The sequence below is a fragment of the Hipposideros armiger genome, unplaced genomic scaffold, assembly GCF_001890085.2.
Source record: "Hipposideros armiger isolate ML-2016 unplaced genomic scaffold, ASM189008v1 scaffold_8, whole genome shotgun sequence".
In the NCBI taxonomy this organism is placed as follows: domain Eukaryota; kingdom Metazoa; phylum Chordata; class Mammalia; order Chiroptera; family Hipposideridae; genus Hipposideros; species Hipposideros armiger.
This window is the reverse complement of record NW_017731358.1, coordinates 2,444,148-2,465,364: the sequence shown is the minus strand read 5'-3', so window position 1 is coordinate 2,465,364 and position 21,217 is coordinate 2,444,148. Positions and strand designations below refer to the sequence as shown.

General features: G+C 51.8%; 1 protein-coding gene across 1 annotated transcript in view; it reads right to left on the bottom strand.

Annotated features, from left to right (window-relative positions):
• Positions 1 to 822: 822 nt before the first annotated feature.
• The window catches only part of MELTF (melanotransferrin), a 25,383-nt gene continuing 4,988 nt past the window's right edge, over positions 823 to 21,217 (bottom strand). Inside the window, exons 4-16 of the mRNA XM_019650664.1 lie at positions 20,226 to 20,408; positions 17,994 to 18,150; positions 16,735 to 16,802; positions 13,160 to 13,347; positions 12,269 to 12,449; positions 11,410 to 11,561; positions 9,604 to 9,700; positions 8,428 to 8,622; positions 7,331 to 7,487; positions 7,172 to 7,239; positions 5,144 to 5,331; positions 3,452 to 3,650; positions 823 to 2,966 (exon numbers count right to left, since the gene is read on the bottom strand). Coding sequence (XP_019506209.1) covers positions 2,890 to 2,966; positions 3,452 to 3,650; positions 5,144 to 5,331; positions 7,172 to 7,239; positions 7,331 to 7,487; positions 8,428 to 8,622; positions 9,604 to 9,700; positions 11,410 to 11,561; positions 12,269 to 12,449; positions 13,160 to 13,347; positions 16,735 to 16,802; positions 17,994 to 18,150; positions 20,226 to 20,408 — 1,910 coding nt within the window. The 3' untranslated portion in view covers positions 823 to 2,889. The remainder of the gene's footprint in view (positions 2,967 to 3,451; positions 3,651 to 5,143; positions 5,332 to 7,171; positions 7,240 to 7,330; positions 7,488 to 8,427; positions 8,623 to 9,603; positions 9,701 to 11,409; positions 11,562 to 12,268; positions 12,450 to 13,159; positions 13,348 to 16,734; positions 16,803 to 17,993; positions 18,151 to 20,225; positions 20,409 to 21,217) is intronic.

The window sequence follows — 21,217 nt, the reverse complement described above, 5'->3', positions numbered from 1 at the left end:
TCAGATGAGTAAATGGGCCTCCAATGTTAAGTAACTCTCCCAAAGCTTCAAGGGGCCAGGGGCAGCACCAGGAGAGCTAAGTGGCCGAAACTGCCACATGGTGTAGAGTCACTGTCATCAACTTCTGCCGCCAGGTTCCCAGGCCACTTGGCTTCACGATGATTGGGCCGACAGCCCAGGAATGGCCTGTGTGCAGTGGGGAGTGAGACCCAGCTCTGTGACATGGCTGCAATGAGTGCGGGAGGGTAGCCTGGGGGTAGAGTGAAGGACCAGAGTTGTGAGAGAGGGGTATATAGAGAACCCCACTCCCCGAGCCAGAGCAAGACCCTGACCAAGACCAGCTTGGCCATCACACTTCAGGACAGGCCAGAGAGCGCCCACTGTGAGGATTGTCAGAGATCTGACCCCCCTTTCCCCTATTCCAGGGAGTTAGCAGCCAATTTGCCAAAGTCAAAGTATGGGCAGCTTATTTTGGAGACACAAGGTGATGGAGGAGTTTGCACCCTTCTCTGTGTCTGGTCCCCAGAGAAGCGGACACCCAAGAGGCTGAGGGGGGTGGAGGCAGATGAAATGTGCCAGGGACCAGTCCAGATTGGAGAGGACAGTTGGGGGCCCGACTGGTCCCTGCCTCTGGCTCTCAGGGAACAGGGTTCTGAATGGAAGCTGCCATTTTGAGTGGACAGGGGAGTGGCTTGGGCAGGCCATCCTCTGACCACCTAAGAGGACCAAACCAATCAGCAGCAGAAAGCTTCTATCAGAGTTCAAGCCTCAGGAGGTGCAGGGTTGTTTGGCTTTATTGCTAAAACAAACCAACATCTTTTATGAGCACTAACACAGCGGTGGCCCCCTGCTGTCACTTGCCAATCAAACGTCACACAGCACTCACACAGGTCACCCCTTCGGTGGCTCACAGTACAGGTGTCACACACCTGGGCGGAACACTGGCTCGCAGTAGCCACACAGAAATATGCTTCTCACTGTACAAATCTCCCTTAAAAAAAAACATCAAACGATCATCAGATCAGAAAAGAAACATTTGCTCTCCGCAGTGCAGAGGCTAGCAGAGGCAGGGCTTTTTCTGACCCCTCACAGTAGGGTGCAGGCTTGCCCTAGTATGGTGACCAGGACCCCTCAGGATGGTGTGATGATGGCCAGGATGCTGCCAGGGGCCTTCTTTGCTGCTGAGAGATGGAAAGGATCCGTCCGAACGCCCACAGGAGGGGGCGCAGCACTGGGAACCCAGCTTGTCATCAGTGTCCCTGAGGCCCCCGCAGACTGGGATGCAAATAGCTCTAGGCCCACGCAGCTCCCAGTCTGCTGACGAGAGTGGCTTGCTCATGTTACTTCTCTCTCTTTTTACTTTTTTTCTGGGAGCAAAATTCAGAGTAAGAGCTGGCAGTTCTGGAAACTTCTGGCTCCTGAGACAAGGGTGGCAGTAATGGACTAGAGAGAGGGTCCTCTCCAGGCACTTTCTGCTGACTCTCATAGGGGACAGGAAGGAGGGACCTTCTTTTAGAGTGAGTGGCCCTTGGGCCCACTTGGTATAGGGCTGGGTGAAGAGACCCCCTTCTCACACTATTAGGAGCTTCCATCAGTACCTAACATGGGTCTGTGGCTCCTCTGACAAAGCAAATGGAATTTGCCCATTCCTGGCTCTTCGGAGGGTCTCATGCTGCCCCAGAGGTCTGGGCCACCTCCTGCTCTAAGTCCTAGAGCTCCCTGGGCAGTCCTAGAGACTGAGCCCTTGGTCTGCAGGCAACTGCTGCGGCTGGATATACAGGAGTGGCTGTGGAGTGGTGGGTGTCACACTGGGGGCAGGAGAAGGGTGATAATCTGAGATGGAGCTAAGAGGAGGAAATGCAGGGGTGAGGACTCCTGCCGACTGGGCTTAACCCCAGGACAGAGCCTGGTGCAGCCGAATTCACTGAAAGTCAGGGCACACAGCTTGTCCAGTTCAGAGGCCTGCCCTCCTTACAACAGACAGGATTTTAGACCCCCAACACTGCATTAAGCCCCACACCTAGTAACAATTCTTACTAAGAAGCATTTCCTCTGTCCGAGGATCCCTTAAGGGTTTCAGCCCTGGATTCCCTGTCCTCGCCAGCCCAGCACAATCGGGAGTCCAATGGCCCGGGCCAAACCAAGCCACAGAAGACAAGGACAAGGGGCTGCCTGTGCTCAGCAGCTACTCCTCCTTAGAGGGCCTGGCTGTAGCCTCATCTGGTGGATGTCTCAGTGGACAGACAGACACAGTGTCCTCAGGAGGGACGCTGGAACAGAGAGCCTAGAGGACAGATGGAGCAGGGGCTGATGGGAGGTGCAGTGTCCATTCTCCAGAGGGGGAAGTGGGAACTAACAGGGGAGGGTCCGGTAGGCCCGGCATCTCACCAGGCTCCCTTGAGTCGCTCCAGCAGAGAAGGCCATGTGGGAAGCCCGGGCTCAGCCTGTTTCCTTGGTAACTGGCCTTTTCCAAAACTAAGCCTGGTGAGGCCCCATGTGGTGGGAGCCTGCAGATTTGCAGAGAAGCAGTAGCAGCCTGTGGGTGGGCCGTGACTGGGAGGCCGGCCAGCACGCCTCAGGTAGCAGGACGACAGGTGGTGCCTGGGAGGCAGAGGCTGGGCTCCAGCAGGAGAGACCTGCTCACGTCCAACTTGAAGTTGGAGGACTTTTCTTTAACATTCTTCTTTATACCACTTTGAAGCAATCACAGAAACTTCAGTGTTGAAATCACAGCTCTTAAGAGCTCCATGGTTTCTCACATTTCCTCTCCCATCACACGTTTCTCTCTGGGCAGCGTTAGCTGGATTTACTGAGGAGAACAGCCTTATTTATAGAGATTTCTGAGGAGGTGTCCATTCCAAGAGAGGGTGAGGCTTGCTGAGAGCTGCTTCAGAGGGCGGGCTGGAGGAGGCAGACCGTGAGGGCTAGCGGGAGCAGGAGCAGGGAGGCCCTGGAGGCCGTGGCCGCTGAGGGACGAAACACAGGCATTAAGGCACCTAGGCTGGCACTCACGTGCAGGGCTTGATGGAACGCGTGTCTGTGCACTAAACTCACCCAGCTCCCTCTTTCTACCCTGCTACAATTTTTCATTCCCTTGGTTTCTTTACATATTCATTCCTTTCAAAATTATACTACGTGGATATTTATGTATAGCTGCCTCATCCTTTCTGGAAGATTATTTTTAGCATTTATATTCATTATCTAGGTCTGTCTGAGTTATACAGCTAGTGTTTCTGCTGTAACTGCAGCCTTCCTATTCAGACCCTTCCAAGACACTTCGTCTTGCTCATTTGTAACGACCCAGAGACCCCATCAGTTCACTCAAGGTTTTCAGGTGAAAAGCTTAGAACGATGCAGGGGAATGTGGCAGGATGCCCGCTCTTCCTCTGTGGGGTGTGAACTGGCCCGTCCAGGGCTCTCACAGCTGCCTGCCCAGCAGTCGGGGCCCTACCTGCACCTGAGCACTCCTGAGACAGCATGCCTTCCAGAGCCGCCATGTAATCGAGGCCCAGCCAGTCGCGGTACGTGGTTTTGTCTCCCACAGGCACTGTCCGGATCGTGGCATCCTTGAAAAGCAGGTCTTGGCCATGATAGTCGGAGGAGTCGAACATTTTAAACCCGTTCTTATTGTGGTCATCTCCAAACAGGTCCTGGAAGCACCACAAGCAGGCCTGTTTTTCATCTGGGCTCACAAATTGTCACCCAGGGGCCACCTGCTATTTATTGCTTTACATACAATGAACCAAAAAGCAGGCAATGTCAGGGCACCAAGACTCCGATTTGAAATCCTAAGTTTGACAACTCATTGACCTCTGTTGTCAAAAGGGATTTGGAGTCAGAGATGCTTAAGCTGGCGTACTAAGGAGTCAAGTGGCTGTCAGTCTTCTGCGGGCACTTAAGGATCCACTTGAGGATCTGATGAAAGCTATCCGCCTTCTCCCTCCAAAAATGCACATCCACCCAGTGTCCTTCCCTCACATCACGTCAGAAGGTCTAGGGAGAAGGGGGAGGAGGGGAGAAGGGGTGGGTTAGGAGCCAAGGACTCCATCGTCAGACAGCCTGGGTTCGAATTCTAGATGCATTTTGAAAGTGCAGCCAGCAGGCTTTACTGATGGAGTGGATGCCGAGCATGACAGGAAGACTGGAGTCCAAGATGACTCCCGAGGGAATGGAAAGCTGAAGCCACTCTTTACTGAAGTGTGGAGGACTGAGGGAAGGCGAGCACCCAAACTTGGACTTGTTCAAGTGTGAGACGCCTGTTAGAAAAACCAGCTGAAATGTCAAGTAGGCTGCTGTTAAAGATGCAAATTTAAGATTGAAGGGTGGATGGCAGCAGAGCTGAAGATGTACATTTAGGAGCCATCAGTATATAGATGGCAGTTAATGACATGGGACTGGATGAGATCCATAGGGGTGTAGGTATGGCAGAGAGGAGGGTTTAGGATTGAACCCTGGGGGCACTCCAGCTGTTGTAGGCTGGGGAAATGAGGAGACTGGGAGGAGTGGCTGAGAAAAATGGGTCTCTGTTCCCTTGACCAGGGCGGTTTCCAGGCCCTGGTGGAGGCTGGTCTAGAGTAGTCTCCATCCTTAAGAGAGAGCAGAAGGAGGCTCTAGAGCAGGGACGATCTTTGAAGGAGTTTGCTGTAAAGGGCAGTGGGGTTATGACTACAAGAGGATGTGAGACCAAGAGAGGTGTTTTTTTTGTCTGTCTTCTTTCTTTCTTTCTTTCTTTCTTTCTTTCTTTCTTTCTTTCTTTCTTTCTTTCTTTCTTTCTTTCTTTCTTTCTTTCTTTCTTTCTTTCTTTCTTTCTTTCTTTCTTTCTTTCCTCTCTCTCTCTCTCTCTCTCTCTCTCTCTCTCTCTCTCCCTCCCTCCCTCCCTTCCTTCCTTTCTTTCTTTTTAAAAAATAAGTGGTAGAAATAACAGCATGAGAATAGTCCAGCTGAGAAGGGAAAATTAATAATGCAGGAGACAGAGGGGAGAGTGGTTGGAGGGGTGTCCTTGGCTAAGTGAAGACTCATTGAGTTTTGCCCCAGGCATTCGCAGTTTCTCTTGAGGTCTGCTCCAGGTAGACTGAGGTGTCCTGGGGACTTGGCTCACCTCTGTTGCCCCCCCCCCGATAATGTAGCCCCTGCCCTGGCTCACCTGGGCCTTGTCCAGCAGTCCATACACAGTGAAGATGTTGGTGTCTGGCCGGACCATGACAGCATGAGATGGTATCTGTGCCAGGTTGCAGGCTGCGAACTGAGATACCTCGGCCCGGGCCCCATTGGGACACAGTAGCTCATAGTCCTCCGACTTGAGCTCAGCAGCCCAGGGCTCAGAATTGTGACCTGAAGGGGTGTAACAGAGGGAGAGGGAGGGAGAGAGGAAGGAATAGAGAGAGGTTGCTCTCTCCTGAATCCCCAAATCATGGACTGGGAAGAGGTGGCAATGTGTGGCCAGCTCCCCAACGCTCTCCATTCTCCAATTGCTCTGCTCTGTTACCAGGATGAGAGAGCCCAGTTGGGCTCACAGTGTTGGCAGGAGCTCTGTTTGTAGGGAATAGGGAGTACCTACTGTGTGACAGGAATTTTTAAAGCACTGCCCCATCCTCAAGATAGCAACGCCAGGCAGGTATGATCACCCCCACTTTACAGGTGAAGAAACCAAAGTTCTTTATCACTTCCAGGCAAAGAACCCCATCTGAGTGCTACAGGTCTCAGGCCTGAGAGTGGGATGGGTTCCTGAAGGTGGTGGTTGACCTCCCCTAATGGCTGAAGTTCTCAAACGAGAAGGGGCATAACATCATGTGTGGACCTAGAAGAGGCAGTTCTAAGGCCCTTGCTTGCAAGGAATCTCATTCACTAGGTCTAGAATGGGGTCCAGCTTCCCAGTGATCCTGAAGAGGGTGGCTGGTCCAAGGGCTTCCTGAGAAACACTACGCTTGGGAGTCACATTATTTTTGTGTCTCGTGTATTCACTTAGTATCCACCTCCTTCCCATCTCCAGAAGGAGCTCCAGGTGGGCCCATGAGTCGAGATAAAAATAAAGGGAGATGAGCAGCCCTGGAAAGCGGGCGCCTCACTGCAGGTGATTCTTGCACGGCCTCCCCAACCACAGAGGGCACGGGGCTGGGACCAGGCAGAGCTCACAGGCTCCTGCAGGAGCCCTCAGCTTCCTGCTCCTGGAAGATGGTCCCCAGTGTTCTTGGCGGGAGGTGGGCAGGGGACAGGAATTGTGGCAGCAGGACCTGGAGCCATCCCCAGCTCAGTTGTCGCCATAGGCAGGAGGGATCTGAGATTTGAAATACGAACTGATGTTCCTTTCCCTGCATGTCTTGCTTCCCCTTCACCAATCTCTGCTTCCCCTTGGGCCATGCTATACCTTTCTGCATGGAGTTTGTGGGTAGAGATGTGTTAGGACAGAGTGGAGAACACTGTGTCTCCAGCATTTGGGGTTTCAAAGCCTGGGGGTAGGCAGGTTATCCAGAAGTACAAACAATAGGTGTTGGAGGGAAACGGTCTCCTGTGTTCAGAACGGAGATTCTCTGACAGATGGAGAATGGAGGGGGAGGAAGGTGAAGCATACTAAGAGGCCCTGTACCCCCACATGACCTCAGGTGTGGGCTGAGGGGGTCCTGGAGCACAGAGTTCCTGAGCTATTTTTCCCAAGCGAAGTCCAGGAACGTGACTCCAGAGAAAACCCACCCATGCGATGTGAATGGGGCTGTGCCCTGTTTCTCGTGGCTTAGGGGCTGCGGAGTGCTTTCCCTGCATGTGGCATTGACCTGCTCAGGACCGAAGACCAGATGCTGATGTGAACTGATGACCCTGTGGAGGAAGGCTCCTGCCACCCTCACCCACACAACTTGGTACCACATAATTTCCCCAGAATAAATGTTCCACATTGATTGAGATTGAGTTTCCACCATTTCGATGGAATGGGGATTTGGACTCCAGACCAGGAAAAGCTGTCATGTGTCCTGCACACTTGGACGTGTGGCCAGAGGCCTGTTCTTACCTTGAGGCTTTTGGGGCACCAGGGATCCCCAAGGGGCAGAGCCTTCTAGACTCAGTCTTTCCCACTGCTGTTTGGCCCTCAATCTAGGCAACATCTGGTGCCTAGATCATATTGGGGAACAGCCCCTCTCCAGGATCTGGTCCTGCTCTGGCCCCAGTCCCCCTCACGTACCATTCGTGTTGTCAAAAACGGTCGTGTGCTTGACAAAGGCGACGTCCCCTGCATTCTCAACCAGGCACCTGCCACACAAGAGGCCAAGGCAGGTGTTGGCTGGAGGGTCCCAGCCTCAGTGCCCGGCCCCAAGCCCACCCGCCAGGCCCACCCGAGTACCTGAAGGCACCGCTGTAGCCGAAGTATCTCTCCTGGCTGTTGCCCACGCACTTGTTGCGGCCTTGCTCGTCCCCCACGCACAGCGCACACAGTGAGGATGGGTAGTGCTTGAGGTTGTTCATGGGCACACAGCTGGCGCTGAAGAACTCACTCACCGCTGGGGTGGAGGGGAAGGGCTGTATTGAGGGGCCGACTCAGAGGAGATGAGAGGGCTACTTCCTCTCGGATCTGTCCACCCTGCCTGGCCCCGCAGCTCAAGGCCACCCACTTACTCCACTGCCCACCCAGTTCAGAGTGGCACACCTCCTCCTGTGAGAATTGCAGGTATGAGAAGGTACAGAAGTTGTGTAGACATAGGAACCCCATGGACAACCTCTGGTAAGTAGTCACTTAATCTGCCCTTGAACTCCCTCAGGGAAGGGGAACTCACTACCTCATAAGCTCTTCTGTTCCAGTCAGAGCACATGCCCAGTTGTCTGAGAGTGGGAGCAGCCAATCCTAACACCCTCTGTGTGCTTGTGTAGGTGGTTAGAAAAAAAGTGTTTTGTTTCCTGAGGTGCCAGGCAGGACAGAGGTGTGTGTGCAGTCAGCCTAAGGATCTTGCCAGCTTCTTCTTGCCTCCCTTTCACCAGAAATGTGCATGATTTAACACATGGGGAGGGCCCCATGGGTGGCATATGGCGGGTGCTTGGTAAAAGTGTCTTCTTCAGCACTTACACAGATGTCTGGCCACTTTCCAATGGTCCTCCTGATGCCCAAGGCTGCTGGGGGATGGGGACAGCCTCATGGCTGGATGGTGAAACAGCCAGGTCCAGAGCCCATGCACACCCTGCTCCCCACACCCACTGGAACCACTTTCATTCTGGGTAAGTGGGTAGGGGCACCATGGCACCACAGAACCCCCAGACTGATACCCCTGACTGTCATGGTGTGGCCAAGAGTATGTCCCAACCCTCCCAAAAGCGAGGGTCACATCAAGGAGTAAGGGGAAAACTCTCCAGAGCTGCCTTCTTTGGGGTCCTGCTGGGAGAGGGTCCCCAGCCCCAGCCAATCCCAAAGAAGAGTTTTTGAGTTTGTGTTCCCTTGGAGAGTGGCACCTGTGAGGACATCGCAGTCCTTGGGCTGGATGAAGCCCTTCTGCACAAGGGCGCCCACGGGGATGTCCCAGCCAGCAGGGCTGCCAAAGGCCGAGTGGCAGGAGCGCTTGCCCGCCAGCTCATCCAGGGTGAAGGCATAGGAGCTGTTCCGCTTCACCAGCGCCACCACAAAGTACGAGTTGCTCCTGTCCTCCGCTGGGGGAAAGAGACACCAGTGAGGTCCCTCAGCAGGGCTAGAGCCAGGGCACATCCCAGGGGTCCCTTGTTCCTTCACCTTTTTCCTCCTGTTGTTTTCCACCCCGGAAAACAACACCCCAGTGTCCAGGCCCTGGCTGCACCAGCTCAGGTGTGCCCAGGCCACAGAGCCAGGTAGGTGTGCAGGGAGCACATCTGGCAGTGGGACCCCTGCCTGTCCCCCCAGTGCTGAGAAGCAGCTTGAGGCTCCACTTCCAGAATTTTTTCTCCCACCCCTTCACCCACCAACAGTGCTCACCCAAAGGAATTTTTTCCTTTCCTTACACCCAGGTGGTATTTTTATCACCTCCTGGGAAAAAAAGTGGAAGCACAGCTGAGGCTGCAGGAGCATTTCTTCTAAGCCCAGAGATAGTTCACATCCAAGAGGAAGGGACCTGAGGTCACCACTTAGGAGGACAGAGCACCAAGGCCCTAGCCCAGGCCCCTGGGGAGGTGTGCATGAGCTGACAAGGAGGAGGGCCACCTTTGTGAGCTACATGGTCAGGCTGGAAGAGGCTGAGGAGGCCGTTGGTCGGCACACTGCTTAGCCTGGTTTTGTTCCACCTGGGTTGCAATCTAAGCATGGTTTTTATATTTTTAAAGGGTTGTTGGAAAAAAACCAAAAGGGTTGCAGCAGTCTGTATGTGGCCTGCAAAGCCCAAAGTGCTTACTCTCTGACCCTTTACAGAAAGCTTGCTGACTCCTGTCAGGCTTTCAATGACTGGATGGAAACACTGAGGCCTGGGGCAGGAGAGGCTTGCCTGTGACAACCAGCAGCCAGCCCAGGGACAGAGGAACTGAGGGAGGGCTGGAGCTTTTGAAAGCAGCCTAGGGGGGCAGGATATCTATCTATCTATCTATCATCTATCTATCATCTATCTATCTATCTATCTATCTATCTATCTATCTATCTATCTATCTATCTACCTCCCCTGCACTCACCAGCATAGTGCTCCCCGGCCGCCGGAATCAGGCCATATGTCTTCCCTGCCATGTAAATGTCCTCGCCCCGCAGAGTCACGGCGTCAATTTGCCCAGCCTGCAGGGAGGATAGAAAGAGCAGCCGGGCTGGGGTGGGCTCCAAGATGGCTCTGGGTGTCAGGATCTGATGGAGGTACCAGTGCTGGGTCTCCTGGGGACTTTGGCTTCAGGCTCCCTTCCCCCGATGATGCCATCCTGCCCCATTGGCTCCTTCCTGTCCTCGTGAAGATGTACAGGCAAGAGGGGACCAGAGGCCTGAAACCAACTACCACTAGCACTCCCATTCATGGGTGTCTTTCATTCTTTCAGCAAATGTTTTCTGAGGGTCTCCTTTTGCCAGGAGAGTGTCTCCTGAGCACAGCCTAGCATCATCACCGTCCTCATGTTTGGTATGGGGTCTCCCCATGGCTTGCCAGTCCTCAGAGGCCTGGGGCACTGTACTGTATCCCCACACCTGGCCAAGGGCTGGCAGATAGCATGTATGCAAGGCATGTTTGTTGAATGTGTGTGCAAATTGATGAAAGAGCTGGTTCTTAAAAGGATGGAACCTCAGGGTCTGTGAAGGAGGTTCCAGGGCAGAGGGATAAAGCTGAGGCAGAATAAAAAAATAATAATAAAATAAAATAATAGAAACTAATAATAAAAAAATAAAAAATAAAAAATAAAAAGTAAAAAATAAATAATTTGCTTTGACATGGAAAAAAATTGTATCTCAATAAAACTGGAAAAATTAAAAGATAAAACTAAAAAAAGCTGAGGCAGAATAGACACTCTTGAGACGCTGTGGCCTGTTCTGCACTTGGGGACCACCCTGAAAAGAGCTCCTTAACCATCATCCCCCACTTACTTGCTCTTAAAAAATGGGAGGGGAGGAGTCCAGGAACCCAGGGGCTGTGAGGACACCTGTGGCCCCAGTAAGACCTCATTCCTGATTGCAGGATCCCGGGGCCGCCTCCGAGTCCTGGCCTCAGTCTCCAGTCAGAGAACCAGCACAGAGCTGAATAGGCCACTGAGACCAGGACAAGTGCTTTTAACTGCAGGTAGCAGGCATGTTAATAGATGCCAAATCAATTTAAAGTGCCAGGACACGCTTGAAAAAACAAACAAACAAACAAACAAACAAACAAAATGGATAGAACAGAGACTATCAGCGTGCATTGCACTTAGTAAGGGGAAGTACATAACTCTCTATATAGAGAAGTTTTTTTTACATATTTATATCTGAAAGATAAGTTTTTGTGTATTAGATTGTGATTGTATCCTAGATTGTGATAGACTGAGGTTTGTTGTCAAAATGTTTAACACACAATGATCCGAGCCCACCCAGTTTCCCACTCAGGGGAAACTGAGACGCAGAAAGGGGAAGGGGCTTGCCCAAGGCCACGGGGTCGGCCAGCGCTGAGCTGGGCCAGCCTCACGCTCCTTCTGCTCCTGGCCACGCACTCAGAGTGGCCCCTGGGCTCTCCCGGGGGAAACAGTCCCCCTTGTGCCCTGTTCCCTAGGGTGGGGTGGCTGGTCCCTAGGGTGGGATGGCTGGTCCCTAGGGTGGGGTGGCTGGTCCCTAGGGTGGGGTGGCTGGTCCCTAGGGTGGGGTGGGTCTTTCTTCCTCCCCTTTCTCTGTGGAATTGTCACAAGAGACCTTCTCTTCCCCAGGCTGCCCGGTATCCTCCACACCAGGTGGGGTAGAAGAAGGTGGTAAGGACCATCCTAGGCACTGCCACCACCCACCCACCTGCCTCGTTCTGCCCCTCCAGGCACAGCCCCCACCTGGATCTGTTCCATGCAGTGCTGGGGGGACTCGGCTGGCACACACTGGATCTCTGGCTTGAGTCTCTGCCGGCTGAAGGCCACAGCCATGTCCCCACACTTCTGGATCTCGGGAGTGGACAGCACACACCAGTGCAGGTAGTGGGGCAGCCCTGTGCGAGTGTGAGCACATGGTCACCACACACTCACCTGCTTTAGGGGCTGCCCTAAGCACAGCCTGTGGGGTGGGAGCCGTGGGGGCTGGGATCTCAGAACAAAAGAGCTTGGAGTCAGACTCAAGGGAAATTCTGGGTCTTTCCCTCATTAGCTATAAAGGAGTAAGTTATTTAACAATCTGGTTCTATGTCCTCATATAGAAAGGGGATAACTGTACCTCTTTCTTGGGGCTGTGAGGAGGCACGGGGCAGATCCTGACAGCCATGTATCTACTCAGCGTCTCACTACTTCCCTGGTTGTAGGTGGAGGATGGGGGCCAGAGGCAGGAAACCCATTCGTAGGTGACTCAGTGGTCCAGGCGAGAGACAAGGCCTGAGCCAGGGCTATGGCCATGGGGTGGGAAGGAGGAGGAGTGAGGCATCGTGGAAAGAAAATGACAGGACGTGATGACTCGGTGTGGAGCGGAGGAGGATGCCCTTCTCAAGACAGGCCCTGATGGCCTGGATCCCAGCCCCTGGAGAGGCAGGGCTTCCAGGGATCAGCAGGCCATTGGATTCCAGAGATGCTTCCTCCTCAGACCAACAGGTTCAGGGCCAAGGGGGCAAACCTCCCAGGGTGGGTGTCCTCCCCCAGCTACCTTTCCAGAATTCCCTGCCATTCTTGGGATTAGGTTGGGCTGGAGATGGCAGGACAAGAGACTTACGGTTGGGGTCACAGAGGAGACCCTTCATGGCATGCATGTACTCAGGGCCCAGCCACGCCTCATAGGTCTGTGTAGCAATGGGCACCAGCTCGGACGTGGCATCTTTGAATAGCAGGTTCTTCTGGCCATAGGCCTCAGAGCTGAACATCTGGAAGCTACTGTTCTCGTGGCTGAACAGACGCTGTGTGTCAAGGGGTGGGGGCAGGGGCTGGTGAGGTGCTGCTGGGGCCACACCTTTTCCTCCCACGTCAGCCACCACCTCCTTCTTCTTGCGCTCTCAGGCCAGGTACGCACTCAGGACCAGATGAGGCACCGCCTCCCTCCTTCCTCTGTGCTCCCTCGGTACATTCTTCCTTGTCACACTCAGCTGACTGGAAAAATGACTTGTGGTTCAGGTGTGGGATGCTACTGAGGACAAGCAGTGGGGCAAAACTAAAGCCGGTGTGCCCAGCAGTCAGAAACTTGCTGCTTTTGTAAGCAGTAGTTTCAGCAAAATATTATTCATCATATTTCATTTATGGTGTATTTTCACATGTATTGGTTTTGTCATTTTGTTTATTTGCTCATATGTTCTGGTTTTCATTTTAAAAGCCACAAGTCCCAGGAGCTTTCTTTGAGAGTGCACGTCCCCTGGTCTCCCCTCCCTGGCCAACGCTCCTCGCTGCCACCTAGCACAGTCGGCCCCTCCTTACACTGACCTGACCTGAGGCTGGACACTACAGAGGCCTGGGTCCCCAGTAGGGGTCTGTCCCAGGGGAGGTTCTCTGGGTTCTGTCCTCCTGGTCTAGCTAGCCCAGCCCCACGATGGCTCTAGCTCTGAGCTCCCACCCTGGTGAGCGATAAGAAGGGCCAGCACTATTTCAGAAGCTGTGTGGGGTGCCCTAAACTCACCTGGCCTTCATTGAGCAGCCGAAAGATGAGGCCCCCATCTGTGTCAGCTCGGACCACCACAGCGTGAGCAGGCACCCGGGCCAGGTGGCATTGCCTCCATTCCGTGACGTCAGCCCGGCTGCCATCCCGGCACAGCAGTTTGAAGTCCTGTGACAGCAGTGTCTGTCCCCAGGAGGGCAGTGTTTTTCCTGGGAAAATATGAAGCCTGCGATGAGCCAGATTTCGTCAGGAGGAGGTGCTTGGGGAGAGCTCATGAGAAGGAGCCTGTGGAGAGGCGAGGGTATCATGGGCCACAGACCCCTGGTGACAAAAAACTCTTCCAGGAGGTGAGAACCAGAACTTCACCAGGAGGTGAGAGCCAGAACTCAGAATGAAGAGGAGCTTGGTGGTTACACCTTACAATACCAGGTGTCTCAATAGACTGTGTCTGTTTTCTTAAATTGTCTACCTCTCACCAATTTCTACTAATAAAATGGATTTGAGGTATACAACACATATAAATGGAACTGTTTATTAAAGATAAGAAGAGTAAGAGAATAAGAGAAACTTAGGATGAGAGAGAGAAATGTACCAGGAGTTCAATGCTGCCATCAGGCACTAAATTGGCTCTGAGCAGAGGGCAGTGGGCAGGGGCCATGGTGGAAACAAACTTCTACAGGAATCCACCCAGATCTGTGTCCCAGAGAGAAAAGGGTAACTCCCCAAAGCTTTGCCCATGTATTAATACAATATTAACCCAACTATTCAAATAAGGAGGATAAGCCTCTGCTAGAAAACAGGAGGGGGAAAGATAATTTGTGGGTTCATGAAAACTCTGTTCACTCCAAAGCTCTTGAAAAACAAAACCCAAAAACCAAGAGAGTAATAATTTGGAAAACTCCACAAAGGTCATTTTTAATGACTACATGATAATTTATAGCACCCTCAGCAATTACTCAGTGTCATTCTCTCCCCACTCCCCAACTTTCTCTATTTTTAAACTGCTGCAAAATGCACCTGTGTGGGGTCATTTGGCCTTCCTGTGAGATAAATGCATCACTTAGGTATTTCAATCTGCCATTCCTGTTTTTCATTGGCCAGGGACAATTAAAGCCCTGTTACTTCACTACTTTAGACATTTATGTCAACTCCACTCTTTCTCTTACCAATCTCTTTTCATAAAGATACCCTTTAAAAAATTAGTTTCATAGATTACCATAAGAAATTAAAAAGAGCCAATTTTAACCCAAAACATCAGTATTCTTTCTCTACCTTCCAAATTTTTCTTTGCTTGACTCATTTTGCGGCCCAAGTCCTTGCTGCCAGTTTTCAAAGGATTGTCCTGCTCTTGAGACAATCCTATGTGCAGCCTCCTTTTTTAGACATCTTTTTTCTCTTTCTCATATCTGGCTCATGTTGTTTGCATTCATAAGTGTAAGACTACATGATGGAAATTCTGATTTAAAAGGCAAAGATTAGGGCCAGCTGAGTGGCACATTGGTTAAGAGCTTGCTTGGGACACCAGAGGGCCCCGGTTCGGATCCCACATATGAGGGCCAGTGACACTGCCCTCTACAGCTAAGATGCTGCACAACAGCTCAACCTGGAGCTGGGCTGCCGTGAGTCGCCGGTGATGACGCCACTGCTGCAGTGGGTTGCCATGGGCTACCGTGTGTAGCCAGCAGCCAGTGTGAGTGGCCAGCAGCTGCAGTGAGCAGCCGTCCAGAAGCTGGCGACTGATGTGCCTCGCCCGGGAAGAATGCAATGATGGTGCCAACTTGGACCAGAGAAGCAACGTCCTCCACAACTAGACTGAAGAACAAAAACAACAGCAACTTGTCTGTTCCCCTTCCCCCAATTCCCCAGCGCTGTTCCCATCCCCCCAATTCCCCAATAAAAATCTTAAAAAATAAATAAATAAAAGGCAAAGATTAACAAGAAAGATAATGATTTTTTTAAAATGGACAATTCTCAGACATTTTGGAACAGCCAAAACTATAGAGACGAAAGTCTGGTTGGTTATTGCCCAGGCGGGGTGGTGGTAGGGTTAACTAGAAAGAACTTTTGGGGTGAAGGGTCTGTCACAGTCGCTGTCTTGATTGGGTGATGGTTATACAGATGTATATTCTTGGCAAAACTCATAGAACTGTGCTTGAAAAAGAGTGTATTTTGCTGTGTGTAAAGTATACATCAATTAAAAAAAATAAATGATCCTTGGGCAAATACAAATTAGGGAGCAGTTTATAAAATAAGTGGCCTGACTCTTTAAAAATGTCAATATCACACACACACACACACACACACACACACACACACACACACACACACACACACGTTGAGAAACTATTTAAAGGAAACGAATAAGAACCTAACAACTAAATACCATGTGCGATCTTACATTAGGCCCTGGCCTGAAAAAAATTGCTGTAAAAGACAGAATTGGGACAATTAGTGAATCTGGAATATGGACTGTAGATTAGATAATACTATTGTGTCAATGTTACATTTCCTGAATTTGATAAATTGTACTGTGGCTAGTCCACCTCTCCTCGTTCTTAGGAGATACATACTGATGTATTAAAGGGGTATGATGCAGGCAATTGCGCTCTTAAATAGTTCAGAAAGAACACATACATATAGAAAGAATGATAAATCAATGTGGCAAATGCTAAGTTGGAATCTGGGTAAAGAATGAATAAGAGTTCTTTGAATTATTCTTGCAACTTTTCTAAAGCTCAGTTATTTCAAAATTAAAAACAATTTAAACAACAACGATATAATGGACCAACACATAACACTAACCCATCTTCAAGAAGACCCCGTCCAGGGATAAAGGGTAGCTTCTTCAGGTAAAAGGAGAAAAATGCCAGGAAAGGAGGTAGATGAGAGCTAGTGCAGAGGTTGCAAACATTTTTTGAAAAGCAGAACCCAATCTTCAGGTGGAAACGGAACCCAATGCCGTATACAAATCATGGCAGGTCAGAGCTGCTTACCCAGCCCCCTGCCCGAAAGAGCAGTTTTAATATAGGAAGGGGTATGAGGACTATTTTTACAGACAAAGCAACTAAGAGGTTGGAGTCCAAGCCTGCTGCCTATGTGCTCTGAGTCACAGAACTCAGGCAGACATTCATCAATGACAGAGCAATCTCTCCAGAAGACTAGAGATCCCATTAGGACCATCCCCGTAGCTAAAGGCAAGCCTACTGGCAAATTATGCACAGGTTGTGCTTTGCAAGAGTTAAAAACCAACCTGCCTCTATTCTTCTTGCATCTTACTGAAGTGAATGATAAACTTACATTGTTCTCCTATCCTCCTTCCCCTCCATACCAATGACTTTTTCATGGAAGCAGAAAACATACCTAAACCCTGGCCCAGGGGATGAAGGGGGTCTCCCTTCCACTAGCGATTACAGACCACCACTCTCTTACTCTGTTAAATAGATTTACTTTTACTTTAAATATTATATTGGCGTATGTTTGAGCTCTTTCCTACGTGGAGCCAAGACCCCTCTTCCCTTTTCCTGCAGCAGTGTGAACCCCATTGCTGAGACCCAGCTCTTCTTTTCCTGCTCCTGAGGCCCGCCCCCGTCACTCACCGTCAGTGTTCTCCAGCACCGTGCTGTGCTTCACAAAGGCCACGTCCCCTGCTCCTTCTGCCAGGCACCTGTGGAAGAGAAACCTGTGAATCTGGGTGGAGCTGAGCTCCCTGAGCTCCTGGGCCCCTGCCCAACCTCCACCTCTGGAGGCCTGGCCTGGACTGTGGGAGTGGGCATGGTGGGCATGGCTTCACAGTCACGCGGTCTCGGGTTCCAGCTGTCCTGTGTGTTGGCTGGGTGGCTTTGCCAAACTATGCATCGTCTGTGAAGTGGGGATGATGAAATGGTTCTATAGGGAGAGATTCTCTATCATCTGTACAGAGCCTGGGCAGCTGGGGCCTGAAAGGAGCAGGAGCTCACTTGGCAGCTGCTATCATCTGCAGCCTGAATGCTCAGGGGGTTTGGAAGATGACTCTGTCCTGAGGCAGCGGGTGGGACTAGACCTTCTCATGCTTTACCCAAAACCCTGAGTGGAAGGGACCAGGACTTTCATGTGTCCTCTATGTGTTACTGCCCAGTGAGGGAGGCAGGTCAGGGCCTACTGGGCAATGGGACTGCCTAGGTCCCCACAGCCAGCAAATAGGCAGGGATTGGACTGGGGGGATGACACCAGGAGAGGTGGGGTGGGCAACAGACTCTGGCTTGGAAAACTGAGGACTGTTTTTTTCTCTGTGCCAAAAATGGCATTTACCCAGATCACACCCTGGAGCAAGGCCATCAGCAGGCTCCCCGCTTCCAGGTGGAAACACTGAGGCCAGCGTGGTTAGAGGGACTTGGCAGGGTTCCATTCCAGCCCCCAGAGGGCAGGTCTCCTCATTTGTGGACAGACAGAAGTGCACCACAGCTGTTAGACTCTCTTTTGGATCCATGGCGGGCTCATATAAAGTGTCAGGAACAAGGGGCCCTGCCACACTTCCCCACCCCCACCACTCTCCTTGTTGCTCTGAGACACCACAATGGGGACATGGGAGAGGCAAAAGGCTGTTTAGTCATTTTCTTCTCTCTGAGGTCTCACCTCCGTAAATATACCAAACATGTTGACTTATGAGTAAACCCAGTCTGGCATATTCCAGTTTGATGTTTTTAAACCAACCAGTGCACATGAACTCTATAAAGGGCGCTTTGATGAGATGCCACGGACATTGCCACTCCCCCAGGGCTCTCTCTGCAGAGGTGTTTTTCCCCAGCTCATGTGGTCTCCAAGCCTCTCCCCTGACTCAGCTCCACCGTAGTGCCAGCCCCGCCCCGGCCCCTCTCACCGGAAGGCCCCGCTGTAGTCGTAGTATCTCTCCAGGGGGCTCTTGTCACACACACCCTCCCCAGCAGAGTCGCCCCGGCAGAGGCGACAGAGGGACTCGGAGTAACTGGTCTCTCCTGCCCCAGGGACGCAGCTGCCCCCAAAATAGTCGCTGACAGCTGCGGGAAGGAGGCAGAGGGAGGTCAGTCAGCCTCACGGCGTCAGACTCCCTGCCCTGTGCCCTAGGGAGGGTTCAGGTCACTCCGTCTGGAGTGGAGGGCTGGCCTCCCCAGGGACGTAGCTGGACCCTTCAGGCTTCAATCTGAGCAAAACTGGGGAACTGGGTCTGATCGGCGATTTTCCAACTGGGGCCACAAAAGTGGCACCGCGGAGTATTCAAAAATGGCTCAGGGAAATAAAACAGTTATCCCAAAATGGTCATATAGGACAACTAACTATCAACTAGATACTGTTCTCATTGAGGGTTTCATTTCCAAATCAGTATAGGTAATCAATGAAAGCAGGTAAAGAAACAAATGATTACTTAATGAGTATAATTAACTTGATAGACAACACTTCTCAAAACACAGGGAGGGGAGGGAAACAGGAGAGGGATGCGTCATGGGTGGAGAGGTAGGATCTGCGTGGTTTCCCGGCCGTGTCCACCCTCTTGGCAAATATTTACCCTGTGCCGAGGAAGCCACAGTGCCACGCAGTGTGAGCAGGATGCCAGCTCTTCACCGAGCCAGTCGCATCGTGCTCATCACCCAGCTAGACCAAGCTCTCCCAGGGCAAGTTCCCTTTCATGGCCTCTTGTTTGCATTCTCCCAGGGGAGAAGATATTTAATAAATGTGCCTAGTGACTGATACACCATGCAAACCTGGCCACCATCAGAGAGGACATGGCTTCCAGGCTCTTGTGAGTTGTGCTGGTTTACACAGTGGTTGGGGCGGTATGGGGGCAGTGCATACATGTGTCTGTATGTGTGTACATGTGTGTACATGCATGCATGTGTGTGCACAACAGCGAGGTGCCTGCCGAGAGGTAGGGCAGTTGAGCTCATAATAACAACAGCTCCCCGCAATAAGCATGTACCCTGTGCCATGCATTGTGCGAAAACAATGTGTGAATTCTCTCACTGCTCCCAACCCCACAGCACTGTAGCTCATTTTCCCATTTTACAAGATGAGGGCACCTAAGTTCAAGGAGGCAGAGTAACCTCTCTGAGGGCAGGTCATGTTGAGCCTGGGTTTAAATCTACATCTATCTGACAGCAAAGTCAGGGCTTTAAAAGACTATTGTTTCTCCTGCACGCTTCCCCAGCCCACACCCAGCCCCAGAAGCTCTGATCGTCTGTGGAACAAACCGGGAGGCAGCACACTTGTGGACAAAGAATTTGGGGACACCCCAAACTCTACTCGGGGGGGGGTGTGAGCCTAAGTGAGTAGTTTGAGAATGTGGTTGTCATGTGTCAGGGGCCACCTCATTGCCATATTGGAGAGATTGACACAGCTGGGTGGCCAGTGTGTGACCAGGAAAAAGAAGCCTAAAGCATGAGAAGCAGGGTTTCTGTCCGGGACGCCAGAGTCAGGGCTCTGGGCTCTTAGCCAGGACCCTCGAGGCTTTGCCTCACCCCTCACTCATTTTATTCTTAGGCAGCCCCTTTGGATAGCTCTCCACTCCCTTCCACCGGAGAACATTCTATCTGTGTGGCAGCCCTATTCTCACTACAGATGAATAATTGGGAGCAGGGAGTCTCTGATTTACTACCTGCGAGCGTCCTGGGTACAAGACAGCAGCAGCTGGTTTGGGTCCTGAAATTTCTGACCCTGTGAAGTTGAGGACACGTTTCTGGAACAGTGACCTACACCAGGTCCACACCACGTGCTCCTTGCCGATTCACCATGTCCCAACATGGGCTGGGCCCTGTGCTTGGCTGTGCGGTGAGACACCATGATGAGTGAGTGAGAGTCGAGTGCTCTGGAGGCGCCATCAAGCAGAAACTAAAATGGTGGTGACACCAGGCTGGCCAGTATGAAAGACAGGGGGGAGTGGCACTGCTGACTAGGTGTCTGGGAGGCCCCTGGGAGAGGTGGGACTGTGCTCTTCCTTGAAGTATGAGATGAAGATGAGCCTGGAGGAAGGCTATCCCGTTTGGGGGGTGGGGGAGGTGGGGGCAGGCAGAAGCAGAAGTAAGGAGAGGGGAACCTAGAGTGCCTTCAGGAGAATCCCCTGCCTGCCCAAAGCCCTCACCTTTGAGCACGTCGCAGCCCATCACCGAGAGGCGGCCGCTGTCCACTAGGTAGCCCACAGGCACATTCCAGCCCACTGTCCTGTTGATGCCCGTGTGGCAGGACTTCACGCCTTTCAGGGTATTGATGGTCACGTTGGAGCTCCTCTTGACTACAGCTACAGCATAATAGGAGGTACCAACCTCTAGAAGGAGGAGAGTAGAGAAGTGAGGGCAGCAAGGGAGAAGCCATGCAAGAGACTGGGACCCTGCCTGGGAAGACTGTGGGAGAAGGGTGCGTGCATGGACGTACATGCATATGTGTGTGGTGTTCTAGTTACTGAGAGAGCAGGTGACTTCAAGCCATATGTCTCATCACAGGCCCCACCCTTCTCCAACCTCATGTGATAAATATTATCTTGAGATATTAATTCATTAGTTAATTTCCCTCTTTTCCTTCCCAAGTCAGCTGTCATTTAGCTGGGCCTACATTTGTGCATGTCAAGGGAGCTCTGCAGCTGGACCAAAGCAGAAGTGGCCTGCAAGTTTTATTTTCCAAAAGTAAGGGCCCTTTGGAGAGCTTAGGAGGACTGAGGGAATGGCATCGTGGTTATGGGAAGAAGTGTGGTTGGGAGGAGCAGGGGAAGCAGAGCAGAAACTTTCCCCAGGTTAGGAAACATGATTTCCTAGTGCTGAGAGGAAGAAGGAGAGAGAGAGAGAGAGAGAGAGAGAGAGAGAGAGAGAGAGAGAGAGAGAGAGAGAGAGAGAGAGCTAACAAGGTGGTTCCACATTATTCAAGACGCTGGATGAGGTGCATGTGGGGGAGGCAGGAGTCTACAGCCTTACAAAAGATTCCCCTGGATCAAATGTGGCCCAGAAGGGGCCATTCAGACAAGATAGGGATGACTCATCTATGAGGACTGATGACCAGAGGGCATCATCTTCTCTCTCTCTCTCTCTCTCTCTCTCTCTCTCTCTCTCTCTCTCTCACACACACACACACACACACACACAC